Source organism: Crinia signifera, chromosome 1, assembly GCF_055691185.1.
Source record: "Crinia signifera chromosome 1, ASM5569118v1, whole genome shotgun sequence".
NCBI classification, from domain to species: Eukaryota; Metazoa; Chordata; class Amphibia; order Anura; family Myobatrachidae; genus Crinia; species Crinia signifera.
This window is the reverse complement of record NC_139217.1, coordinates 323,089,487-323,111,359: the sequence shown is the minus strand read 5'-3', so window position 1 is coordinate 323,111,359 and position 21,873 is coordinate 323,089,487. Positions and strand designations below refer to the sequence as shown.

The following is a 21,873-nucleotide window of genomic DNA, read 5'->3' as shown; positions in this document are numbered from 1 at the left end:
AGGCACCGGCCCCGGACACTCCGTAGTGGAAGGAGCCGGTGTCAGTGATGAATCACTCATATGGCTAAGAACTGAAGCGCAAGCAATGGGTTAATCTGCCGCTGCTGCCGCCGTGTTCATGACGGCCAGTTACGTAAATGCCCACACTCTCCCCCCCCACCCTGCTCCCCCCGGCGCTGGTTATGCAATGCCCAGGACAAAGCTGCTGCTGCCGCCACACGTTCTACAGTAACACACTGTTCGCAAGCACAAGCAGAGCTCTTCATTCTCCCTACACGCTCCGCCCCCTGTCTCCAGTACCACTCTCTCATTGGCTGCCGGCGCCAAACGGCGGCGAGCTGATTGGCTGCGGGAAGCTCCTGCTTGAGTCAGAGCAAGCCTGGAAGTGCACAGAGAGTAACACTGAGGAGTATTGACCTACTAACACAGATCCCCGCACACTCACACACACATACACACAGCGCACGGCGGCGGCGACAGTTGGCTGGAGCGGGACAGTGCTGCTGCTGGCTGTGACACACTGCATAGGAGGCGCTGCTCATCCCGCCTGTGTGCTAGCGCTGCATCCCGCACCAGCGCCGGCACACTGCTACACTGATTGGGCATAGTGGAATGTCCTCAGGGATACCTCCTGCTGTAATGCCGACACACTAAGGTAATTCATGATTTCCTGGCTGGGTGGGCATGTGCTGTGTGTAGTGCTCAGCTTTGTGTGTATGCAGATGTATATGTGATGGTGTCACTCACAGCAGCTGGGGTCGGTGTGTGTAATTTGGGAAAGGGACTTTTACTTGCTTACCTACATTCTATTGTGTGTATGTGTATATATATATATATATATATATATATATATATATATATATATATATATATATATATACATATATATATATATATATACATATATATATATATATATATATATATATATATATATATATATATATATATATATATATTAGTGTGTGTGATGTGTCAGTGAACGGGGCTGTTATGAACGGAGACATGTGTGTGACCAGCAGCCACCACTGCTACTGCGGGCATTAGCTGCTGTTAGGGATGGATTTGACTGTAAACTTGAACGCGAACTGTAATTGATCACACGTGTCTCTATCTATCTATCTATCTATCTATCTATCTATCTATCTATCTATCTATCTATCTATCTATCTATCTATCTATCTATCTGTATAGTTATGTATACACACAGCTATGGGGCCATAGGTGAGCAGTTACAGGATGCGTGAGATTTGTGGATTCATGTGTCCTTTTGTTGTCTGGCAGCCGGGGGAGGGGGGGGGGGGGGGGGTTATGTATGACTTGTTCTGTCGTACATTACATAACCCATGCGGCGGTGTGTACAGTGCTGGGTGGCGGCGGGGCTCGGGGCTGTTCTGTATATTGATTGTCTCCTTTGGTGCAGGGATCTATCCGTTCAATATATCCATAGTTCCACCCAGCAGGGTGTAATAGCCACCAGGTATAAATATGAAGTGCAGCTTGCATTTACTATGCCATTGTCTTGTTTCCTCTGCCAGTCTAATGACTCATGTATTATCCTTATTTAATTAACTTGTCACAATTGTTTACATTGGGTCTTTAGTGCATACGTAAGTGACACCGCCGTGTGTGTGCAGTGTAGTCAGCCCTGTGATTGTATAACTTTAGCTGCATGGTCATTTTGTAAAATGATAGTTCTGAAATGCAGATGACAGATGCTTTGATTGATCTAGTTCAGCAGATCTATCTGTCAGTAAGTGTCTGTCCCCTGTGTGTGCTGTCTGTCTGCCACCTGTGTGTCAGTGCTGGCCCCTGTCCCCCGGGACAGGCTGGGTGTCAGTGGCAGATCGCAGACACACGAGTTCCTGGAAATGTTGGGTATTATTATGTAACCTCAGCAGCATTAGCCCCCGTGTGTGTGTGTGTGTGTGTGTAGCTGATTATGCGATTCTATAAGCCGGCTACAATGGGAGCAGGACGATCTCCGCGCAGAATGAAAGAGGGGAATAATCTCAGCCATGTGGGCATTTCTGGATAATGCAATGAGAGCAGACAATGACGGGGTGAGATCATGTTCCTGAAGCACTGCCATGCTGTGTAAAAATAAAATGGTTCTATATTTGGCTCAGTGCTCCGCGCGTGTGTATTGGCCGCTGACAGCGGGATCGTCATTAGGCTGCTGCTGCTGCTGCTGTACGGGGTTATATTATGTGTGTGTGGCAGAGAGGAGGCTGCTGCTCTATTGTTCTACATATACGTGATTCCTCTCACTCCTGTCACTGCCGCTGCTGCTGCTGCTGCTACAAACACCTCCCTCTACCAACAGCCTCCCGATGACCCATTTCCATGGGCTGGCTCTGACTCTATGAATGAGCTACGTGGGGTCCCATCAGGCTGCTGCTGTTGATGTTGTTGTGTAGTGTGTGCAGGCTGCTGTGAGTGTGTGAGCCGCGAGTAACATTAGCGCCGGTGATACATGACCATGAGCCCGGCGGCGGCGGCAGCGCTGTGTGTGTGTGTGCATGTGGCGGGCGGGCGGCCAGCGTGTTGTGAATGGGAGGCGGACGGGCGGGGGCTGCATTCCTTTGTTCTCCTGCAGGGCATCGTACAGCCGAGTCGGTCCGGGCGGGGGCGGCTGCTGTGCGACAGGGGGGCTAATTGTCACATAGCCTTGGACTTGGGCATAGTGGGAAGAAAACATTAGGCTGACAGGACTGTGATGTGACCCTGGTCCTCTCCAGGTTATGTGCTGGAGATCAGGCATACGATATATATCGGCGCTTGGGGCATAACGTAATAACTACTTCACCAATAACCCCGTCTGTTAGGCAAGTGCCCTTTGCCTATTTGTAGATTAGGTAGAGGTGGGGAAACTATGACTTTCCAGAATGGAAGCAGCTGTAGGACCACAGACTACCCAAGCCTAGTTAAGGTGCATTTATTTCACTTCAGTTCTTTGTGGACCCCATTTGAATAGAATATTTGCTCATTTGGTACTTACTGTTTGATGCACCTACAGTGGTAGGAGACAACTTCTTAATGTTAAGGTCACCACACAGAATTACAAATCATTGCAATTTGTATGTGTTTAAATTCTGTATATTTAATATAGGTACTGTTAGCACTGTACAAGTGTCCTTTTATCAGTGTATGGGAAAGGAGATACATTGTTATTTCCTTCATCACTAATAACCCACTCAAAGTCATTATAAGTAGATGTCATTACAAAAACATCTAAAAAGTTTTCTTTTCATTTTTTAAAGAATATAGAAAGTTTCTCAAAATTGTATTTAAAACATACAAAAATCTAATTGTAATTGAGATAACATATTATTAAGTCCTGTCTATACAAAGTATTCAATGCTGTAAGAACTGCAGAAGTATCAATGCATGACAAGCATTTAGCTAATATGAAAAACATGCAGCCTATTAACACACACACACACACACACACACACACACACACACACACACACACACACACACACACATATATTGTTAAAATAAAACAATAGAAAGCATGTGTTTGTCTACAATGACACAGCTTATATTTAGTTTTTATTGTAATTTTTAGGGGATTCAATATTTATCCTGCAGGGTTATCTGTGCTTTAAATTAATGTTTTTTCTTTGTGTACCATTTTGCTAAAATTGATTTAGCAATGTAGATATAAGTTGGCGTTAGAACCCCATGGGGCACGCAGCTCGTAGTCCCCAAGCTATTACATTGTTGCATAATAGTTGATACATGACCTTATGATAAAGCACATATCAGTGCAGGAAACAAATCCAACTTGTTGGCCCCAGGATGCAACCCTCCCATATGCTTTTGGTGGAGTAGATATTGCTTCTTTTGGAGTCAGTCCCTTGACATACTTCACAATGTTACTTCAAGTGATCTCTCATTTTTATGGCATGTTGTTTATCACCAGATTTTTTTTGTTACTTTCTATTAATATTCATGTTCTGAAATCTTAGTAATGATTTCATAAGATTGACTAAAACCTTCAGCACATTTTTTTTTCAGGTTAGCGGTCTATTTAAAGGTCTGTGAAATAAACATCTTGATGCTAAATATGACATTTTCAGTGCAAATATAGTATTTATATATTTTGTTAATGCAGTAAAATACCTTGTTTTAAAGGTCTGTCCCCGAAAGGAAAACACTTGTTTGTTTAGCAATCATTAGACCAAAATACTACATCACCTGACTGTTGCCCAATGAGCATATGCTTTCAGATTCCAACGTCATCAAATGATGCAGTGGTTACTAGCCATCACTTCAAAACCATTCGATGATACAACTATCGATGTTTACAATGTGTGTGGAAGCAGTCAGCACTTTGCATGTGCACATAAGCTGAGCTGCAGACACCACTTCTGGGTGTCCACAGCTTTATACAAGGTGGTCAGCCATTGGTGGAAAATATTCAGATCAGAAACATTGATGTTTGCTTACTATTAGCTTACAATGTCCACCCCTACATTTTGAGACTGTCTCTTTCTGTTTTTTTTTCCGTGGAATTAGCGAAGGGCCTGATCCATCAATGAATGCAATGTCAGGGTTGTATGCTGTGGAGGGATGTTTTGCCACTGTGCGTGTATAAAACTGCATGTGCTGTGATGGTCTTGCGATGGCTGGGACAGGCAAGGAGCTTTTGTTGGAGATTATGGTATTAGTGACTCATACATGGGTGTGCTGAAACTGTTTTGGGGGCATATCATAGCCTCCTGTGCGCAGTTACAGTGTTTCAGGTGTCTTCTTTTCTGCGACCATGCTGCATCCAGTGGGATGCAAAATTTGCATATTTACACACAGCTGCTGCATACCATCACACATAGCTGAACCAGGCCCCAACTGTCATCTTTAGATTTATTTTCTTTACAATAGTCTTGCATTGTGACTTATTGATCACTTTGAGGGCAGCATTTCTGAAGAGCATAATGCTTTTTATAAATGGCAAAAACTTTTTTTTGTGCTAAATAGGATACAAGGTCTTTACACCATTTGTAAAAAAAGCCTTTAGAGACTCATTTATTTATGTTTTACACCCAAGCAATATTGTGGATCTTTTGTATGTTCTAGCTAATGATAAGTCTTATAGTACAGATTAAACTCTGTTAGGGCCCCAATTGCCATAGGTTTCTATAGAGGAAACAATTTTGCCAGATTTACCAATTTCCACGCAGAATTCTAAAGATTGGCCCTCGCCATCTGAAGATGGTGGAAGCCCCCGCTGTAACCTATGGGCTACGCATCAAAGAAGTAGCAGGTGCAGCAGTCCCCCCTGAACCCTCCTCGGTAGTGGCGCTGCACATATGCAGTCAGTGGGACTACTCATGGGCTAAAGCACTTGCAGTACTCAGAGAACATTGCAGGGATGTGCTCCTTTCAAAGCCACTGTTCATGCTGGCGGTCACTGATGCATCCCACAGGAAAAATACAATTTTTGGTGCTAGCACTGTGCACCAGAAATGCAGCTTTGATAAATTATCCTTAAACTTCAGTAAAAGAAGCATTAAATGCCAGCGCAGGTATATGAGGGATTGTCAAGCCTTTCATTTGGATGCTATAGTATATACGATGTAAGGAAGGTAATACATTAGTGTGGTCTGCAGGATAAATCTAGTCTACTTTGCTCTGTAACTAGTATTGACAGCAGGCGGTGCAGCTTGCTTGCAAGCATCCATTTTCCATTCCAGTCTGGTGGTTACTGCTCAGGATCACCCTGTGCTAATCAGTTTTGAAATATGATCTTGGAGACAGGATAACACTGTTTGTTTGTACAGAGGAGGCAAGGCAGCCCTGGAGGAGGGAGAGATGCTTTACCAGTCACGTATTCCCAATGTTTGTGTGTAGTCGTTCATTAACATTGCAATCTACAGAAGAAGGGAGCAAGGAAAACTTTGTCTCACTATTACAGAAAAACAACAACAATATATTAACAATTTTAGCTCCAGGGAAACTAGTAATACACAGTAAAGATATGAGGCACTTCAAATGCTAAATATTCAGTGTTTTGAACGTAAATTTATCTTTTGACTAAATAATATGTTATAAAAATAGGCAAACCTTTATCATTTATGATATTATTGAAATTTGGTAAGGGGCAATTCAATTGTGCATGCAGTTGGGTTACAATGTGTGGATGAATATATTTCCATGTACTATGTCAACCCAACAGGATGTTTTTCACATGCATGCAGTCTATTATCATTGATTTTCCGGAATGCACATCCCAGCCATTATGCAGTATTGAATTCCCCATGAAAATACATCTTGTATAATTAATTAGGCTTGGCCACAGTTTACTTAATTAATACTTCCGTTAATTTGATTTAACAATCTGTGCTGAGCCATTGAAATCTTTAAAACCTGGACTGTTAAGTTGCCTTGAGGACTGTTTATGGGAAACGCTGAAATAGGTCCTTCAAAATGTTATCTATAAATAGGTGACAAAAGGTTTGTCATCTGTTGCCCAAGAACATTAGTTAAAGGGAGAATTTAAACTTGCTAAATTGTTGGCATCTCACAACACCCCAGAGTGGCATGTAGAAAATGACGTGTTGGACTACCGGAATTCCCAGTGTAGCGCGCATCATGGCGACAAATCACTAAGAGGTTGATCCTATTAGGTCCGAAGGGTGTGAGGTGTCATGTGTTTAAACACCGGCAACAGCACCCGATTCAGGCCGATCTCGCACCCTTCGGTGGGTCGTATTCGGTTAAAATCGCTCCCACCCAGGTGCGAACGCTTTTAAGAAAATTCAGCCCGCGATAAAGTGCACCCCGTGCCATGATGATTCGCAGTCGGGAATCATCCGCACCAAATAGGATCGACCCCTAACAGTTGAAATCCTGACAAAGTTTCATTTTTTGTATTCAGCTCAATTGTTTAAACTCTGTCCTAGTTGAGGTTGGTAACAGCAGTAATCATGACTCAGCAATGAATTGGGCTGATATAATACAAAATATGGTCGACAATGTCAAAAAAGTGGATTGCAATGCAGTTGCAGCATACTATGTTGTGATTGTCACTCTTTATTTTTTATTTATTAACAGTTTCTTATATAGCGCACACATATTCCGCAGCGCTTTACAGAGAATATTTGAACACTCACATCAGTCCCTGCCCCAGTGGAGCTTACAATCTATATTCCCTACCACATGTACACACGCACAGACATTCTAGGGTAAATTTAGCTGGGAGCTAATTAACCTACCAGTATATTTTTGGAATGTGGGAGGAAACCGGAGCACCCGGAGGAAACCCACACAAGTACAAGGAGAATATAAAAACTCCGCACAGTTAGAGTCATGGTGGGAATGGAACCCATGACCTCAGTGCTGTGAGGCAGTAATGCTAACCATTACACCATCCGTACTGCCCTGTAATTAGTCTCATATTATTTATGGAATACACTGTTAGCTGATGTATTTAACCGCTAAAGTCCAAGATAGATAGACAAATAACATTTTGAACACTGGTTATTATTGTTGCTTTCATTTCTACAAATAAAATTGTAAAGGGAAAGTGGGATTTCCTCCTTCAGTGGCAGAACTGGTTTGGATAAAGTACTGTGAGGATATTCCATTGTATGACTGTTCATCTTCTATCCGTAACTAGCTGCCTGCCAGGCTTCACTGAAGCTCCATCAAATTACGTAATGCTTTGTGCTTGGTTAAGGATTTGTGCCGAGAGGAATTATTTCTTTGTCTATGTTATGGCTGCAGAAGTATAGCCACTCCTTGCCTGTCGCTGTTCAAACATACTTTTGCACACTTGTAGGGACTCCTGGCCAAAGTTTCTCAATGACTGGGGTTAATTGTATTTGCTCCAAGAATATTTTACACATGATATTACATAATAGAGTCCAATTGCCAATAAGGGTCAAACGTCACAAACTGCCCTCCTGAAAACAACACTTTGTTTATATATATCTTGCAGTAAATTAGACCAAGTGTGGTGTTCCTGTTGTTACTAGTGCTCCGGCTGTGATCCTTTAAATGTGATATTCATTCAGATTCACTAAACATAAAATCCAACTATTATACTAACATGGGGCATGCCAACAGCATATTTCTCTAACATGGTGTTCTCTAACACAGGATTTACCAACCGCACACTACAAACTGAGCATTTTATTCCTGTATGAAGGCTGATTTGAGGTTATTATTATTATTAATATTATCATTTATATACAAAAAGATGGGTTTATCGGAGAGCGCTGGACTTAGTACCACCTAGTCAATTAAACAGCAGTCATTAAAATATTATTAATCACACTTGATATGACAAATCCTTGTCCCCTTCCAGAATGACACGAGAAATTCGTTTTGGGATAAATGTTCTTTATTGAAACCCTACCCTTATCATTTATATATATTTTGTGACAAGGGGTCTGCAGGACCTACTAACTAAAATATGGGTATGGGTCGACATGAGGAGAGTCGACCACTGAAGGTCAATATGCATCAAAGCCGACATGTCTGAAGGTTGACAGGGTCATTAGGTCGACACAAGCATTAGGTCAACGGTCAAAAATGGTTGACATGGGGTTTTCACTTTTTTATCTCGAATGTCATTGACATTAAAAAAGTGCACCTCGTACCCTTGCATGGCTCACTGAGCTCACCATGCTTCGGGCACGATGCCTAGCTGTGCTTGGTTCACTATTTTATTCTCCCACCACGCCCTAGTGGATAGTAGGGCATAAAATACCACCTGTCGGCACATCTCGGCTCAACAAAGTGTGAAAAACCCCATGTCGACCTAACCCATGATGACCTAATGCTTGTGTCGACCTAACCCCATGTTGATCTTATTCCATGTCTATCTTCAGTGGTCGACCCAATGCATGTCAACCTTCCTCTTGTCAACCTAGTGACTGTATTCCCTAAAATACATCAACAGTACAGAACACTGGCACTGTTCACACCTCCGCCTGATATGACTATACTTACATTGTGGTTTCCTATTGGTCTTCACAGGTTTATTTAAGTTTAAACTGTGCCACACTGCCATAGGTGTGTAGTGTTTTCCTAAGGCATGAATACCTTTTTCACTTTCATATAGCTTATCTTCATACAACATCCTGTTTGTAGAAATCCTGTTTTTGAGCTCTGTACCAGGTAAACCACTTTCAGAGATGTGACCCAGTTAATTACAAATATTATTGTATATGCTGCATAGCTCAGTACAGTAATATAGACCATGGCAGAGCATTATGTTAATGTATTCAGTACTGGTACACACAATACAGTATTGCATGTCCCAGTGTGATATTGCATACCTGTGCTGACCTACATTTAATTGGCGCTTCCAATCACCCTTTTTTTTTAATTGCTTTTCAGCATATCCCTCAATGACTGTCTGACAGTAGGATTTAACGCAGTGTTAAGTAAAAAGTAGAACTTCCTTACTGTGTTAACGTAGTGTTTTAGTGGGGTGCAAAAGGGCAAAATGCACCCTTCCCCGCTAGCAGCACCCCGCTAAAACAGCCTGGTGCCTGCCCCAACTGCTTGCACGGGGAAGCCCAGTACCGCCTTAGACGGCGATGCCCGGCGCTTCCCCGGCATCACGGCACCTTCGCCCCTGTAGTGACGGCACCTTCGGCGGGGCCAGGCCCGCCCCCTGTAGTGATGGCGGCTGGGCCTGCCCCTTTTCATGACGTCGCAGAGGCCACGCCCCTTTTGTGACGTTGGTGGCCCGGGACCGCCAACAAGTGTGATGTCGGCTGGCCCGGACCCCCCCCCCCGGCGCCCTGCCGACCAAAAACCTAGAGTGAACACTATTAACGTACACGTCGCTTGTTGTTTGGACATGTGTTTTAGTCAACATGAGACTCCTCAATGATTAATCAAACAGGCATATTTAATGTACCTCAGTTAAACATCATGCAGGGTAGAAATTTCCATGCAAATGAGCACATATGACCATCTTCAGATGGTGTAAGCTCTTTAAGCTTACAGAGGAATAGTAGCAGGAGAAAGCTCTTTTAAGCCCCTCCTACAGTCTCCGTCCAGTGCAGGCTCGATCCCAGAAAATGACACAAATGCACATGCGCAGTGTCGGATTAAAAATGTGGAAAAACTCCAAATAAAGTAGGGACAGTGGTGATCACTACTGCTTTCCTTGTGGGTTTCCTTATGTACATAGCGGGCATATTTTCATTAAAACTAAAAATATCTGCCACAATCTAAAGTGTTAATAATTGTGACAAATCCACGATTATTAATATATAGGCCCCTACAGCTACAGGGATAAAGATACGAAGTATGCAATAAATGTCTATTCAGTAAAAGGGTAGGTAAACTTACTGTATTCTTGCAGATATTTAAATTTCACCTGTTGCTACATTATTTCATAGAAATGACCACTGTCTGCTACCAAAATATTGCTGTTGTTGTATTTTTAGTCTGCATTCAGGATGTCAGGTGAATAAAAATACAATTCCCCAATCTTACTATATGTCATTTCCCTGATAAAATACTATGGGACTGACTTTGAGTTGGAAGCAAATTAAATAAAATCAGTGTCTGTGACACCTGGTGATGCCATAATATGTCCTGCTCGCACCAAAGGTGCACCTACCTGAAATAGGGTGTGGCCATATGGGAGTCCTATCGATGTTACTAAGGGAAGCCCCAATAACTTCATTCCGGGGACTTGCGGCTGACCTAGGATACTCATTTAGCAAGGTTCAAAGATATTTGCTTTTTTTCTTATTTGTTTTTTGCCTTGCTCTCAAGTTAGAATTACTCCAGTGTCACAGTCCGTAGTAAAGAAAAATTTAATGACGTGTTACTTTATGGTGGTTATACATTTTACATATATTTTCTTCAGTCCTACTTCAACCTTATATTTAAATTTAGCTCTTTTCTGATGTTTGACTTTATTGTATCTGTTACTGTGCTCATTAAATGGAGAAAATAGTAATTTTCGGTTTGTAAATCTGCAAAGCATTAAAGAGATTCCAAATATATTTTACAAGGAAGTTACAAAGCACTAGTTATACACCATAAAACCCTTAAAGGTTGAAGGTTTTTTTATGTACTCAGTGACTTACATTAAATAACATTCCTGGTAATAGAAATGACTTCAGATGTCATCATTGTCTAATTTAAGTAACACTTAGGGGGTTATTTATCAAAGCTATGAGAGATAAAATTGTAAGAGATAAAGTGCTAGCCAATTAGCTTCTAACTTTAATTTTGCAAACAACCTGTAAAATGTAAAAGGTGGAAGTTGATTGGCTAGTACTTTATCTGTCACAATTGTATCTCCAAGCATTGAGATATATTCCTTTTAGAACTTCAATTCTTCACTAAATAACTTTATGTACAGTTACATGATTCGGTTGTAAACAAAAAAGAACACATTGAATGAATCTTTTCACATTGAACTGTTTTCCATTTGAGTTGCCCAGAATTTATATAATCCAAAATGTTATCACAAATTAATGTTACTTGCATGCTACAAACATGAATTTATCACATGGCATAAAGTTGGATTATGAGATCCGGCAGGGAGCGCTGATGTGCGCTCCCGCATCATCTCCGGCCACCACTCTTCTGCTGCTATTACCATCGAATGAGAAATGGGTCGACGGCTTTCCATAGTGTCCTGCTATGGAAAGCCTTACAACCCTGTGAAAATTGATTGGACGGGGTGAAAATCGCTCATTGTATATGCACTGAGCCATATTCAGCCCTGCGATTTTCCCCATCATCGCTGTGCATACGTGATGGGCAAAAACACCCATTGTGTATGCAACTTTAGTTGTGTGGTTGCTGTTGATGTTGCCTACAATAGAATAACACACATTAAATAATAATGTAACTTTAATTGCTGCAGAAGTGAAAAACACGTGGATCAATGAATTCATGAGTTTTTGCCTATTTTCGGGAGAAAATGCGGGCGTTTTCACCTGGATTTTAGTTATATTGCCTTTTCAATAAAAAAAAAAAGCAAAGGTATGGGGGGGGGGGGGGGGGTGACTTAAATAATGGGCAAAAACTTTGACAAATAAATACTCAAGTGCTGAAATGGTCAAGTTTTTTTTTGCCTAGGTGACAACACTGGACTAATTGAATACACCCTAAGGGATTTAAGCCATAAACAGCACATGTACAGTACATATTTGCTTGATGGATAGTTACTAAGCTGAAAATGTTCATTTATATTGGTTAATTTAATACCCCATTTCTTATTGCTGCAAAAACCTGGGATATTGGTGGGGCAAGTGGTAATTTCCTAGGTCGTGTCTCAGGGCGAGATGCATTAAGCTGAAAATGCGGTAAAACCCCAGTTTTACCGCATTTTCCTATGTATTAAAACCCGGCCACACCGATACCGCATAGTAGGGTATCCTATAGAAGCCCTATAGAAGCCTATGGGCTTCTTTTCGCCGCCACCTCGCCGACCCCCCTCCCTCCAGTTTACCTTCTTGCAGGTCCTCCTGGACCTCAAAAGGTAAACCCCTCCTCCCCCTAGCAAGGCAGCCGGACGTCCTTCCGGCTGCAAGGGGGAGGAGGAGGTGCCGGGGACAGCCTGCTTAGCTGTCCCAGGCGTGAGGGGAGAAGAAGGTGGCAGGGAGATGAGAGACCACAGTACAGGTATCGCGGAGGGTCTCCGTCACCGCACCGCGATGCCAGCCGCATATGTTAGTACATATGTGCTGGCATCAGGGCGGGCGGCGATGTATTTTAATACATCCCGTCCTCAGTCTGAATTGGTGTGAGTGAAATTCTCATGTCTATTGAACCCGGGAATTGCACGCAGGACTTTTGGGGTTCCGGACAGTTTCCCGACAGTCGGGATCCCGACAGTCATTACCCAGACATCAGGATCTCGACAGTCAAAACCCAGACACTCGGGGTCCCGACGGCCACCGGCTATTATCCCTCGTGGGAGTCCACAACCCCCATAGAGGGAGAATAGAATAGGTGGCAAGCGCAGCGAGCCCGCAAGGGGCTTTGTTGCGCTCGCCATGCTGTCTGAGTCCGGGCAGTCGGGATCCCGAAGTCAGGTTAATGACTGTCGGGACTATATACCACACACGGACTTTTGCAGGTTTATTCCCATGTATTACATGGGTATGCACCAGTGTGAACAGGTGTGACTCTGATTTTTCACACAGGACTTGAAAAAAGAGCTGATTGGAGAATTAGATAAGGTGACATATAACATCTATTTAATGCTTGAGAGCAGAGGAGACATGGTGCACAGGAGGGATGAGGAGGTGCTGTAGCTGCTGACTGTGAGAGGGGAGGAAATAAATAAGCAAGTGACTGGCACTGTCAAGGATGCCACAGTCTACTACAACATCTCCAAAATAATAGTGCAATAAACTAGGAACTCCAGGCTACTCGGTAGTAACTCCTCGGCCATGATTAAAGCAATGCAGTGTGCATTCCACACCCACCTCTTTGTGCTGGAAAAAGTCTTCTTTAAACGACATCATCTTGGTCAGCCAATCAAAGCTGCTCTTTAGATTCCTCATACTTGTTGGCAGGGCAGACCAGGGAACCAGTGTGAGTGGGGCAGACATGGGAATTTCCTGGGTCCAAAGTGCAGTGTGAACGGGGTCTGGTGAGCTGAGATGATCTGTTACATGGTAAAAACCCAGGAAGGCTTGTAATAAAATCTATGCTATACTTACAGACGCGCTTGTCTTTGGTACATGAGTCCAAAACAATGATCCACAGTTGCTGAATGAATATTTCCACCCAACCTATAACAACAGTTAGAAATAAAATGACTCTGTTCTTTCAGTCCATGGATGTTGGGCTGCTTCATTATAGCAGCTCATTGTTAAATGCTGTCCAAAGGAGAATCTTTCAAAACCAGCTTAGGTTTGCAGTAAAATATCCAAAGGCCCCAGTTTCTGTATGTGTATGCATATTACTTTATGTGCTTGGTAATTTAGAGTCTTTGTGATAAAACATAATGAAAGTACTGTTGAAAGAAATGCTATTATACTGTTTGAACTGCTCTTACTGTCATTACCACAAACTAAATAAAAGCGTAAGCAGCACTGACTCATATGAAAAGGGATTAGACCTGTTTTATGAGGAATCAGTGCAGTAAATGATAATCATTTATTTACATGTTAAATCCAGGTAGGGGTTTTCTTAGCACAAGAATAAGAATTTTATTACTGGATTATTGCAGATTTTATTTGGTGATAATTACTACTGAGGATATCGGTGAACCAGATATATATGACGGAAGGATTAGCACAAAGCATATCTGATGGGATCACAGGCTCCAAGCTGTATAAGTGTAGAGAGGAAAGAGTCTTATGATCCCACATTAGATTTTATAGCTTCACCTTTATTATTATAACTGTAATCATTGTAACTGTGCTGGTTTCCACAATCCATTCCAGGATTCAAGTTATTTATTTAAAAAAAAACAGTAGTGTTTTGATAATATTTCCATCCTGTTTAGTATGCTTCTCTGCGCGAGTAGCTTGTAATCACTGATAAACAACACACTATGATTATTATGGAGCATTATTAAGTCTGAGCCAAAATGCTGAAAGTGAGTTGCATCATGACAAAAACATTACATATAGATTGTGTGTTATTTTTATTAGGTAAATTGCAAAGTTCAATGATGATAAAATTATTTAAAAATTATATTTGAATGCTCCCTGTCCCTCAGATGCTGACTAAAAGAAACCAATGTGTAAAAGTCTAGAAAGTGCTCAGGATTCAGTCATGTCATTTAAGTAGGTCACAATTGCTTCAATGACTGGAAATGCATGTGACACACTGTGAGGCAGTTGTTTGGATGTGCAACAGAGCTCAAAATACAACTGAGGCACCATGCCACATTCTAAATCCGTTAGTCAGTGGGCATGTAGTGAGTGGTATCTACAAGAATTAAGATGGTGGCACCTGACATGTAGTCAGTGGTTATTTGTAGCCATAGTTTTACAAGGCCTTTACAGTCAAATATGTTTTAAATGTGCTATGATAATGTATTTATACACTTTTTTAATAGACCCTCTCTTAGGTTTTAGGGAATTCATTAGTCCACATTTTGTAGAAATTTCTTAGTTCCTGTAAATAACATTGCTTCTTTATATCTCACAACAAAACTGCCAAATTCATTCATGACTGAGTTTTTATGCTTTTATGAGGCTTTTAACTAATAGGAAATAACATTGTGTTGATTTTTCTTCCAAATTTGAGTTTTATGTGGCACATATAGAACCTTCTGTAATACCATACTCATCGCTATGTCTCTGGTGAACACTGGCCCTGACACAGCGCTGACACATCACTCTGCGGTGCTGAGCAATCTACATTGCTCAGATCGCTACAGCAGTGTCGCCCTGCGTGTAGGCCCCTTAACAGTACTTGATAATCCTGCTACAATTAACTCCCATAACAATAGTGGAGACAAAATTCAAGTTTTGTCTTGCTCCCTGGACCTGCCTTTCAGCAGTGTCCTGGTAACATGATAATGTTATATCATAATATTTCCCCATCTAATGAATATACACTTTGTTTTTTAATACATCCATTAACAGGGCATATTTTGGGGGAGATGTATGATACCTTGGAGTGTAATAAAGTGCTGAGAGTTAAAGTATCAGCCAGTCACAACACAGGCTGTGTTTGAAAAATGACAGTCAGGACCTGTTTGATTGGTACTTTTTCTCTCTCCACTTCACTATCCAAAGATTTAGGGGTATTAAATTAGCTGCAGGGTTTACCCACGAGTTATTGTCGGCAACAATCCCTGTGGTGTAGGAAAAGGATTAGCCATTTTCTCCCATTGAAAAATGATGACTCATGAAGTGTGGAAACCATTTGAGTGTGCATAAACTGCAGAATAAACGTTTTTGTTTTTTCCCCCCCCCCACTTTCAACCCAATTTTGTGGGGTTTTCCAAAGCCTTTACCTCACTGCTCCTTGAACAACTCCATGACCTGCAAGGTTTAGTTCGACTGCAGGGATCTTGTTTGTGGGGTATTCGCCACTAATTAAATTCCTGCGGTGCTAGCAATCATGGGGTAAACCCAGCAACTAATTGAATACCCCACTTAGTGCATCTGTAATTTTTAATATTTGAACAATTAGTACATATGGTCTATATTTACTTTTTTGTGTGTGCGTTGTGCATATAGTTGTTCCGAATGCAATGTATGTATGAAAAAGGCAATTTGGTACTTATGTAATATCTGGGCTCCCGTTTTTCTTATGAGACCGTGTCCCCACTCTTCGGGCACGGTGGCTCGCTACGCTCGCCACACTATATAAAATCAACTCCATGTGTAGTTGGATAGTAGGGATATGAAAAAATGGGGTGCATTTAACACGGGAGCCCAGATAATACAGAAGTACCGGCAATTTTTATGCCCTTTCTCCTGAGAGTGGCCATTATCCCATGGGTGACAGATTTTAATACAAAAAGAAAAAAAGGGCACTGCAGGGACTACATCCAGTAGAATTTCACACATGATAGAGAAAAGTAGTGTCATATGATAATATAGGTTACACTGGTAAATCAGAACCTGGTATTCTATTCAGTAAGTACATTAGCAGTCAGTTTTGTAACCATTCTAAATTTTAGTTTATACTGTATGGTAGACAGAAGAAGAGAGGCGGTTTGTAGTAATTAGCAAATCTCATTTACAACACAAGTCATTTATATAATGTCTCATACTGTATGAACTGGATGCTTTTTTAATCCCGCATGCATATTTGTATATACCCTCACCTTAATGTTTTTTTTCTTTTTTTTTGTCTTCAAGTCTTTATATTTCAAAGCGAAAGATAAAATTAGATTAATGAGCCATTGTAAGTGAGTGAAAAGCTAACCTTGTTGGCTGCCTTTGTGTACCTTGGCAGCATTCTCTCTGAGTTTATCTGGCTAGATATATTTATATGAACAGTTGTTCTTTTACTATTTTTGATTCACTGAAAACCTACCAAACCATGGTGAGTAATCACAAAAACAGAAGCATCATTTTTCTGCCAAGCGTAGAGACACAGTCAGCAAGTCATCCATTCCATGTACCGGCTAATCATTTCTTGTATGAATTGCCTGTGGATGGAATTCACGTTATTAGTGTTTGGTATTTTTTAATTAGCAGCGAATGAGCTAGTTATCAGACATGAGCCACCTGTTTTAAGCACTTAGCAGTTTTGTCAATTGACTAACCAAAACAAAAACATATTGTTTTTCCCATGATGGGCAAAAGCAGGCCATTTCGAAATACCCCCACCCCCTTCATTATACTACTGTACTTAATAGTTGGCTTTCTTTAGCAAAGTAGGAGGTTGCTTCAGTTTATATGTGTGTAAACTTGCATACTGCCATATTTTGTCAGCCTGAGTCATAGGGAGGGCTTTTTTGTTTTGTATAAATAATGTTAACATATTAACTAGATAAGTATAATGCTATACATGACTGAAATTTGACATCATTGTTTAGAATGTAGATCTTTAATTGTAACAAGTTTTACTATAAAGTGTGCACAGCAGAACACTCCTACTTTAATTCTTCCTACAAAATCTGACAATCACAAATTGTTTAATTGAGAAGATAGTTTTCTTAATCCATGTGTTCAAGATGCAAGCACTTTAACAAGCTCTGAACTGTCCATGTGTGCTATCATCTCATACTTATGTACATTTATAGCCATGACAATGAGCACTGGGCTGTAATACATAAGTACATGAGCATAAAATAACACATTTGTTAGAAAAGCTGTTAAATGTTTTTAATTATTTCTTCATAGCCTGCTTTATTTTGTGCATAGACAAGGAGATCCCTTTATCCACTTTAGTTTATTGTTTTTATTACCCGCAAATTAGATTGATGATAGTGTTATGTTGTATGGGGCATCTGTTGCCTAAAATGTTATAAAATATGAGGTAGAAATTAAGATCTTTTTTTTTTTCTTGGTTTGCAAAATATATGGTCTTGTCAGTCATAGGGGCTTTTTCCTCCCCACTCAAGTTCACTATTTCCACTTCTCTTAAATATCAAGTACCAATTAATCATGTATCTCAGACTTTGTTCCGTGTGTACTCTACATCCTGCAATGTCCCCATTCTGCATTGCTTGTGGAAACTCTGTTAAAACAAATCTGTATTAATAACAAAATATTGCTGCACTTGATCGGTGTTCTAAATGAACCACAAACATGACTTTTTTACAATTTGGCGTGTAAAATTGCAGAAGTGTTTGTGATTGTGGTCACACTACAAAACCAACATTTATGTAGCTGCTGTACTTCTTCCTTGCAAAATAAATTTTTCGTACAAGTCACAGATAGACTAGACCCTGACATTGATTTAACTGTAGTATTGTGTAGCCATACTGTAGTTGACAATTTATTTTTTCCATATTTATGTTAAATATTTGTATTCCTCTTTTGCAGGTGACACGGGATATACAAGAAACAACCTGAGGATGGTCACACACTCACTTCTCCATGGTCTAGCACGGAGTATTACCAGCAGATGGAAATTCATATAACTAATGTATTAATGTTTACACAGTTTAAAGGACAGAATATAACACTTCTCATTAGCAACTGTGAACTGTTTCTAATTCCAGTGGTTGCTAATGCAGCTGAGGAAAATGCCTACCATTAAAAAAGAGCAGGAATGTGCTGATACAAGGAACGGCATGGAGAACCTACTTGTGCTTAATTCTAGTATGCCTGACATGTCCGAATCAATGGACTCTAGCAATGATATGTTGTACAACGAGGGAATGGTAGGAAAAAACAAGTCCTCATCATGTCGCAGGAAAAGGGAATTTATTCCTGATGAAAAGAAAGATGCTATGTACTGGGAGAAACGCAGAAAAAATAATGAAGCGGCAAAGCGGTCACGGGAAAAGCGCAGGTTAAACGACATGGTTCTTGAAAATAAACTAATTGCATTGGGAGAGGAAAATGCAACCCTGAAAACAGAACTTCTGTCCTTAAAACTTAAATTTGGTTTGATAAGTTCTACATCATATGCTCAAGAAATACAAAAAGTTACTACTGCTACCGCTATGTATTTTCAAGAATACGGAAATGCCACCTCCAGTGTAAGGTCTTACTCCGAAGACCATGAACATCCTCTCATAAGCAGTAGCTGTATTTCTGTAATCAAGCACTCCCCCCAGAGTTCTCTTTCAGATGTATCAGAGGTATCTTCTGGAGAACATGTCCAACCAAACCCCATCCAAAACAACTGCAGAACTTCTGAAAGTAAGTTTCAAAGGATAAAGCAGGAACCTATGGAAATAGAGAACTTTTCCCGGGAACCTAGAGAGGAAAATCCCTCCTACGCAACATCAATCTATCGGAACTTTATTGGCAGTACATTTCCTGCATACTCACATTCTCCTCCTCTGCTGCAGATTAACAGTTCCTCCAGCAACTCTCCGAGAACATCGGAGGTTGATGAGGGAGTGGTGGGAAAGACTTCTGATGTGGAGGATGAGCAGCAGGTTCCTAAAGGTCCAATCCACTCCCCTGTTGAGCTGAAAAATGGTCATACAACAGTCATAAAGGTCCCAGAGGTGAATTCCTCCGCACTGCCCCACAAACTGCGAATAAAGACAAAAGCTATGCAGGTCAAAATGGAAACACTGGAAAATGTGTTTGATGCCACACAAAAACTGCCTTTGCCAATAGACATGTCCTCAAAAAGGCACTTTTCTCCTGAACAACATAGTAGTGAAACCCTGGTACATTCATCGTTGTCACCTTTGTCAGTTCAAGTGACTAATATCACAGACTGGCCCATAAAATCAGGACAGTGGCACCATAAGGAACTTGATAGACTGCCAAATATTTGCAAAACTGCTGGAATTGTTGGAATGACAGACAATGTCTACAAAGCTCCTGAGCCAGAGAACTTGTATTTAAAGCGAGGTATAGCAAATTTATCTGCTGAGGTTGCGTCACTTAAAAGACTTATAGTTACCCAAGAAATCTGTACTTCAGATTCCAGCTAATTTACTACTGAAATGAAAGCAGATGCTTAATGTAAAGAGTGTTGTTTGCAGTAAATTGATATGTTTTGTAAGATGCTCATTTTCACTGGACTTGTGATGTCATTTTACTGTTCTGTTCATGTAATGATGTCGACTAAATATTGTCTTTTTTTGTGCACAATTATTCTGAAAACTAGATTGTGTGATGATCACTCTGCCTTGTGTACAGTTACGTAGCAATTGCAAGGTTGTAAATATTTTAAACATTATTTTTGCTGGTCTGTTATAAACTGTGCAAGTTACCAGTTATAATAAAGTATTGGTGACAAATAAGGGACCTTTGTCTATTTCAAGTGCAACAGACAGGGTGTATGTGTGTTTACAAATGTACCAGTGTGAATATCCTCAATGTATAAATGGCCTTTATGTAGTCTTGTGTCATGTATATGTGACACATCAGTGAATATTGAATGGTGTTACAGTTAAATATTACAAGGTCTTAAAAGGTAGAATTGTTTTATATATTGTATCCTTTGATAAATTTACTCAAATTGTGGATTGAAAGATAAACAGTACATAGTCAATAAGTCACAAAATCAAAATGTCGACAGTTAAATAGTCTACATGGTTTTAGGTTGACCGGTGAAATGCCAATGGTCAACACTTTTTTTTTTTTTTTTAACCCTAAACATGCCCCTAGTGCCTAACCCTAACCATCCTCTCTGGTAGCCTAATCCTAACCCTCCCCAAGTGCCTAACCTGAAAAATCATGAAAAACCATGTGTAGACCTTTTTGTCAATATTGACCTATTGCCTGGCAACCTTCTGGTGTCGACTCTATTAACTGTCTATCTATGTACTGTCTATCTACTGTCCGGATACCATTTACTGAAGCGGTTGTCTCAATTAAGTGAAGGAAGGAAGATTTAATGATCATATTTTGTAAGGCATCCTGAATAATATTTCCGTTCAAAACCTCAAGACAACAATAACCTTTGAGGTAAAAAGATGAATCAAATATTGCTAATAATGGTATTAAAAGGAAAGTGGGTCCATGTATATGAAAAAGCACAGAAATTTGTACTGATGGCTCATCAGTTTTGAAGTGTAATAAATAGAAATCTCCTTTACAGCTAAATCTGACTTTTAGATTTGTCTTATTGGTTTCTGAATTCTAAAACTCTGAATAATAACATTACACTTGATTTTCTGTTTCTATATGAGTCCAGTGTGCACTTATTGCCTGGTAGAGTTGTGAATGTTATACATTTATTAATGTACATTTGACTAGCACACTTTTGTCATGATTATCTAAATATCCCAATTTTAAGAGCATAGAATAAAAGGTAGTCTATACCAGGAGCAACAGAATATTTCATATATTGACATTGTAAACGCATGTTGTGTGGAGCAAGCAACACTATTGTGTTTAATTGTTAGAGAGACCAGCCATCGTGTTCTTCAGTACATTTTAATGTTAACATAAATTTCAGTTATTTCTAGTATGATTTGTTATTGCTCAAATATTTAAAATTACGCTGCCACTTAGTAAAAGATGATAGTGCAAGAACAACCTCACTGACAGAGCCAAAGGGGCAACCCCAATGCATCTGTTTTTCCAGGGACTCCTCCATTCCTCTAATCAAAAACCATGCATTTTGACCTCTATTTTGACCAGTTTCCAGTTCCTGAATTAGATAAGTATATTCATAAAATATATGAGCTTGACTTACAGGTGGACACTATGCAGTAACAGCTGTGATTCATCATATCTGCTACTGCAAAATGTTGATGATGCTGCAACCAATGGGCTGTTTACTGTCTGGAGATGCCCCCTGGCTGCAGCTGTCATTTGCCCTGGTTCGCACAAAAGCACACAATTTAACAAACATCAGCTGCATCATTGAACA

At 40.5% G+C, this 21,873-nt stretch overlaps 1 protein-coding gene across 1 annotated transcript; it reads left to right on the top strand.

Moving 5' to 3' along the window:
• Window positions 1-236: 236 nt before the first annotated feature.
• On the top strand, window positions 237-20,296 carry NFIL3 (nuclear factor, interleukin 3 regulated). The gene is made up of 2 exons (XM_083187705.1): window positions 237-655; window positions 18,408-20,296. Exon 2 carries the CDS (start codon window positions 18,596-18,598, stop codon window positions 19,982-19,984), a length of 1,389 nt encoding a protein of 462 aa, XP_083043831.1. The 5' UTR covers window positions 237-655; window positions 18,408-18,595; the 3' UTR covers window positions 19,985-20,296.
• The last annotated feature ends 1,577 nt before the right edge of the window (window positions 20,297-21,873 follow it).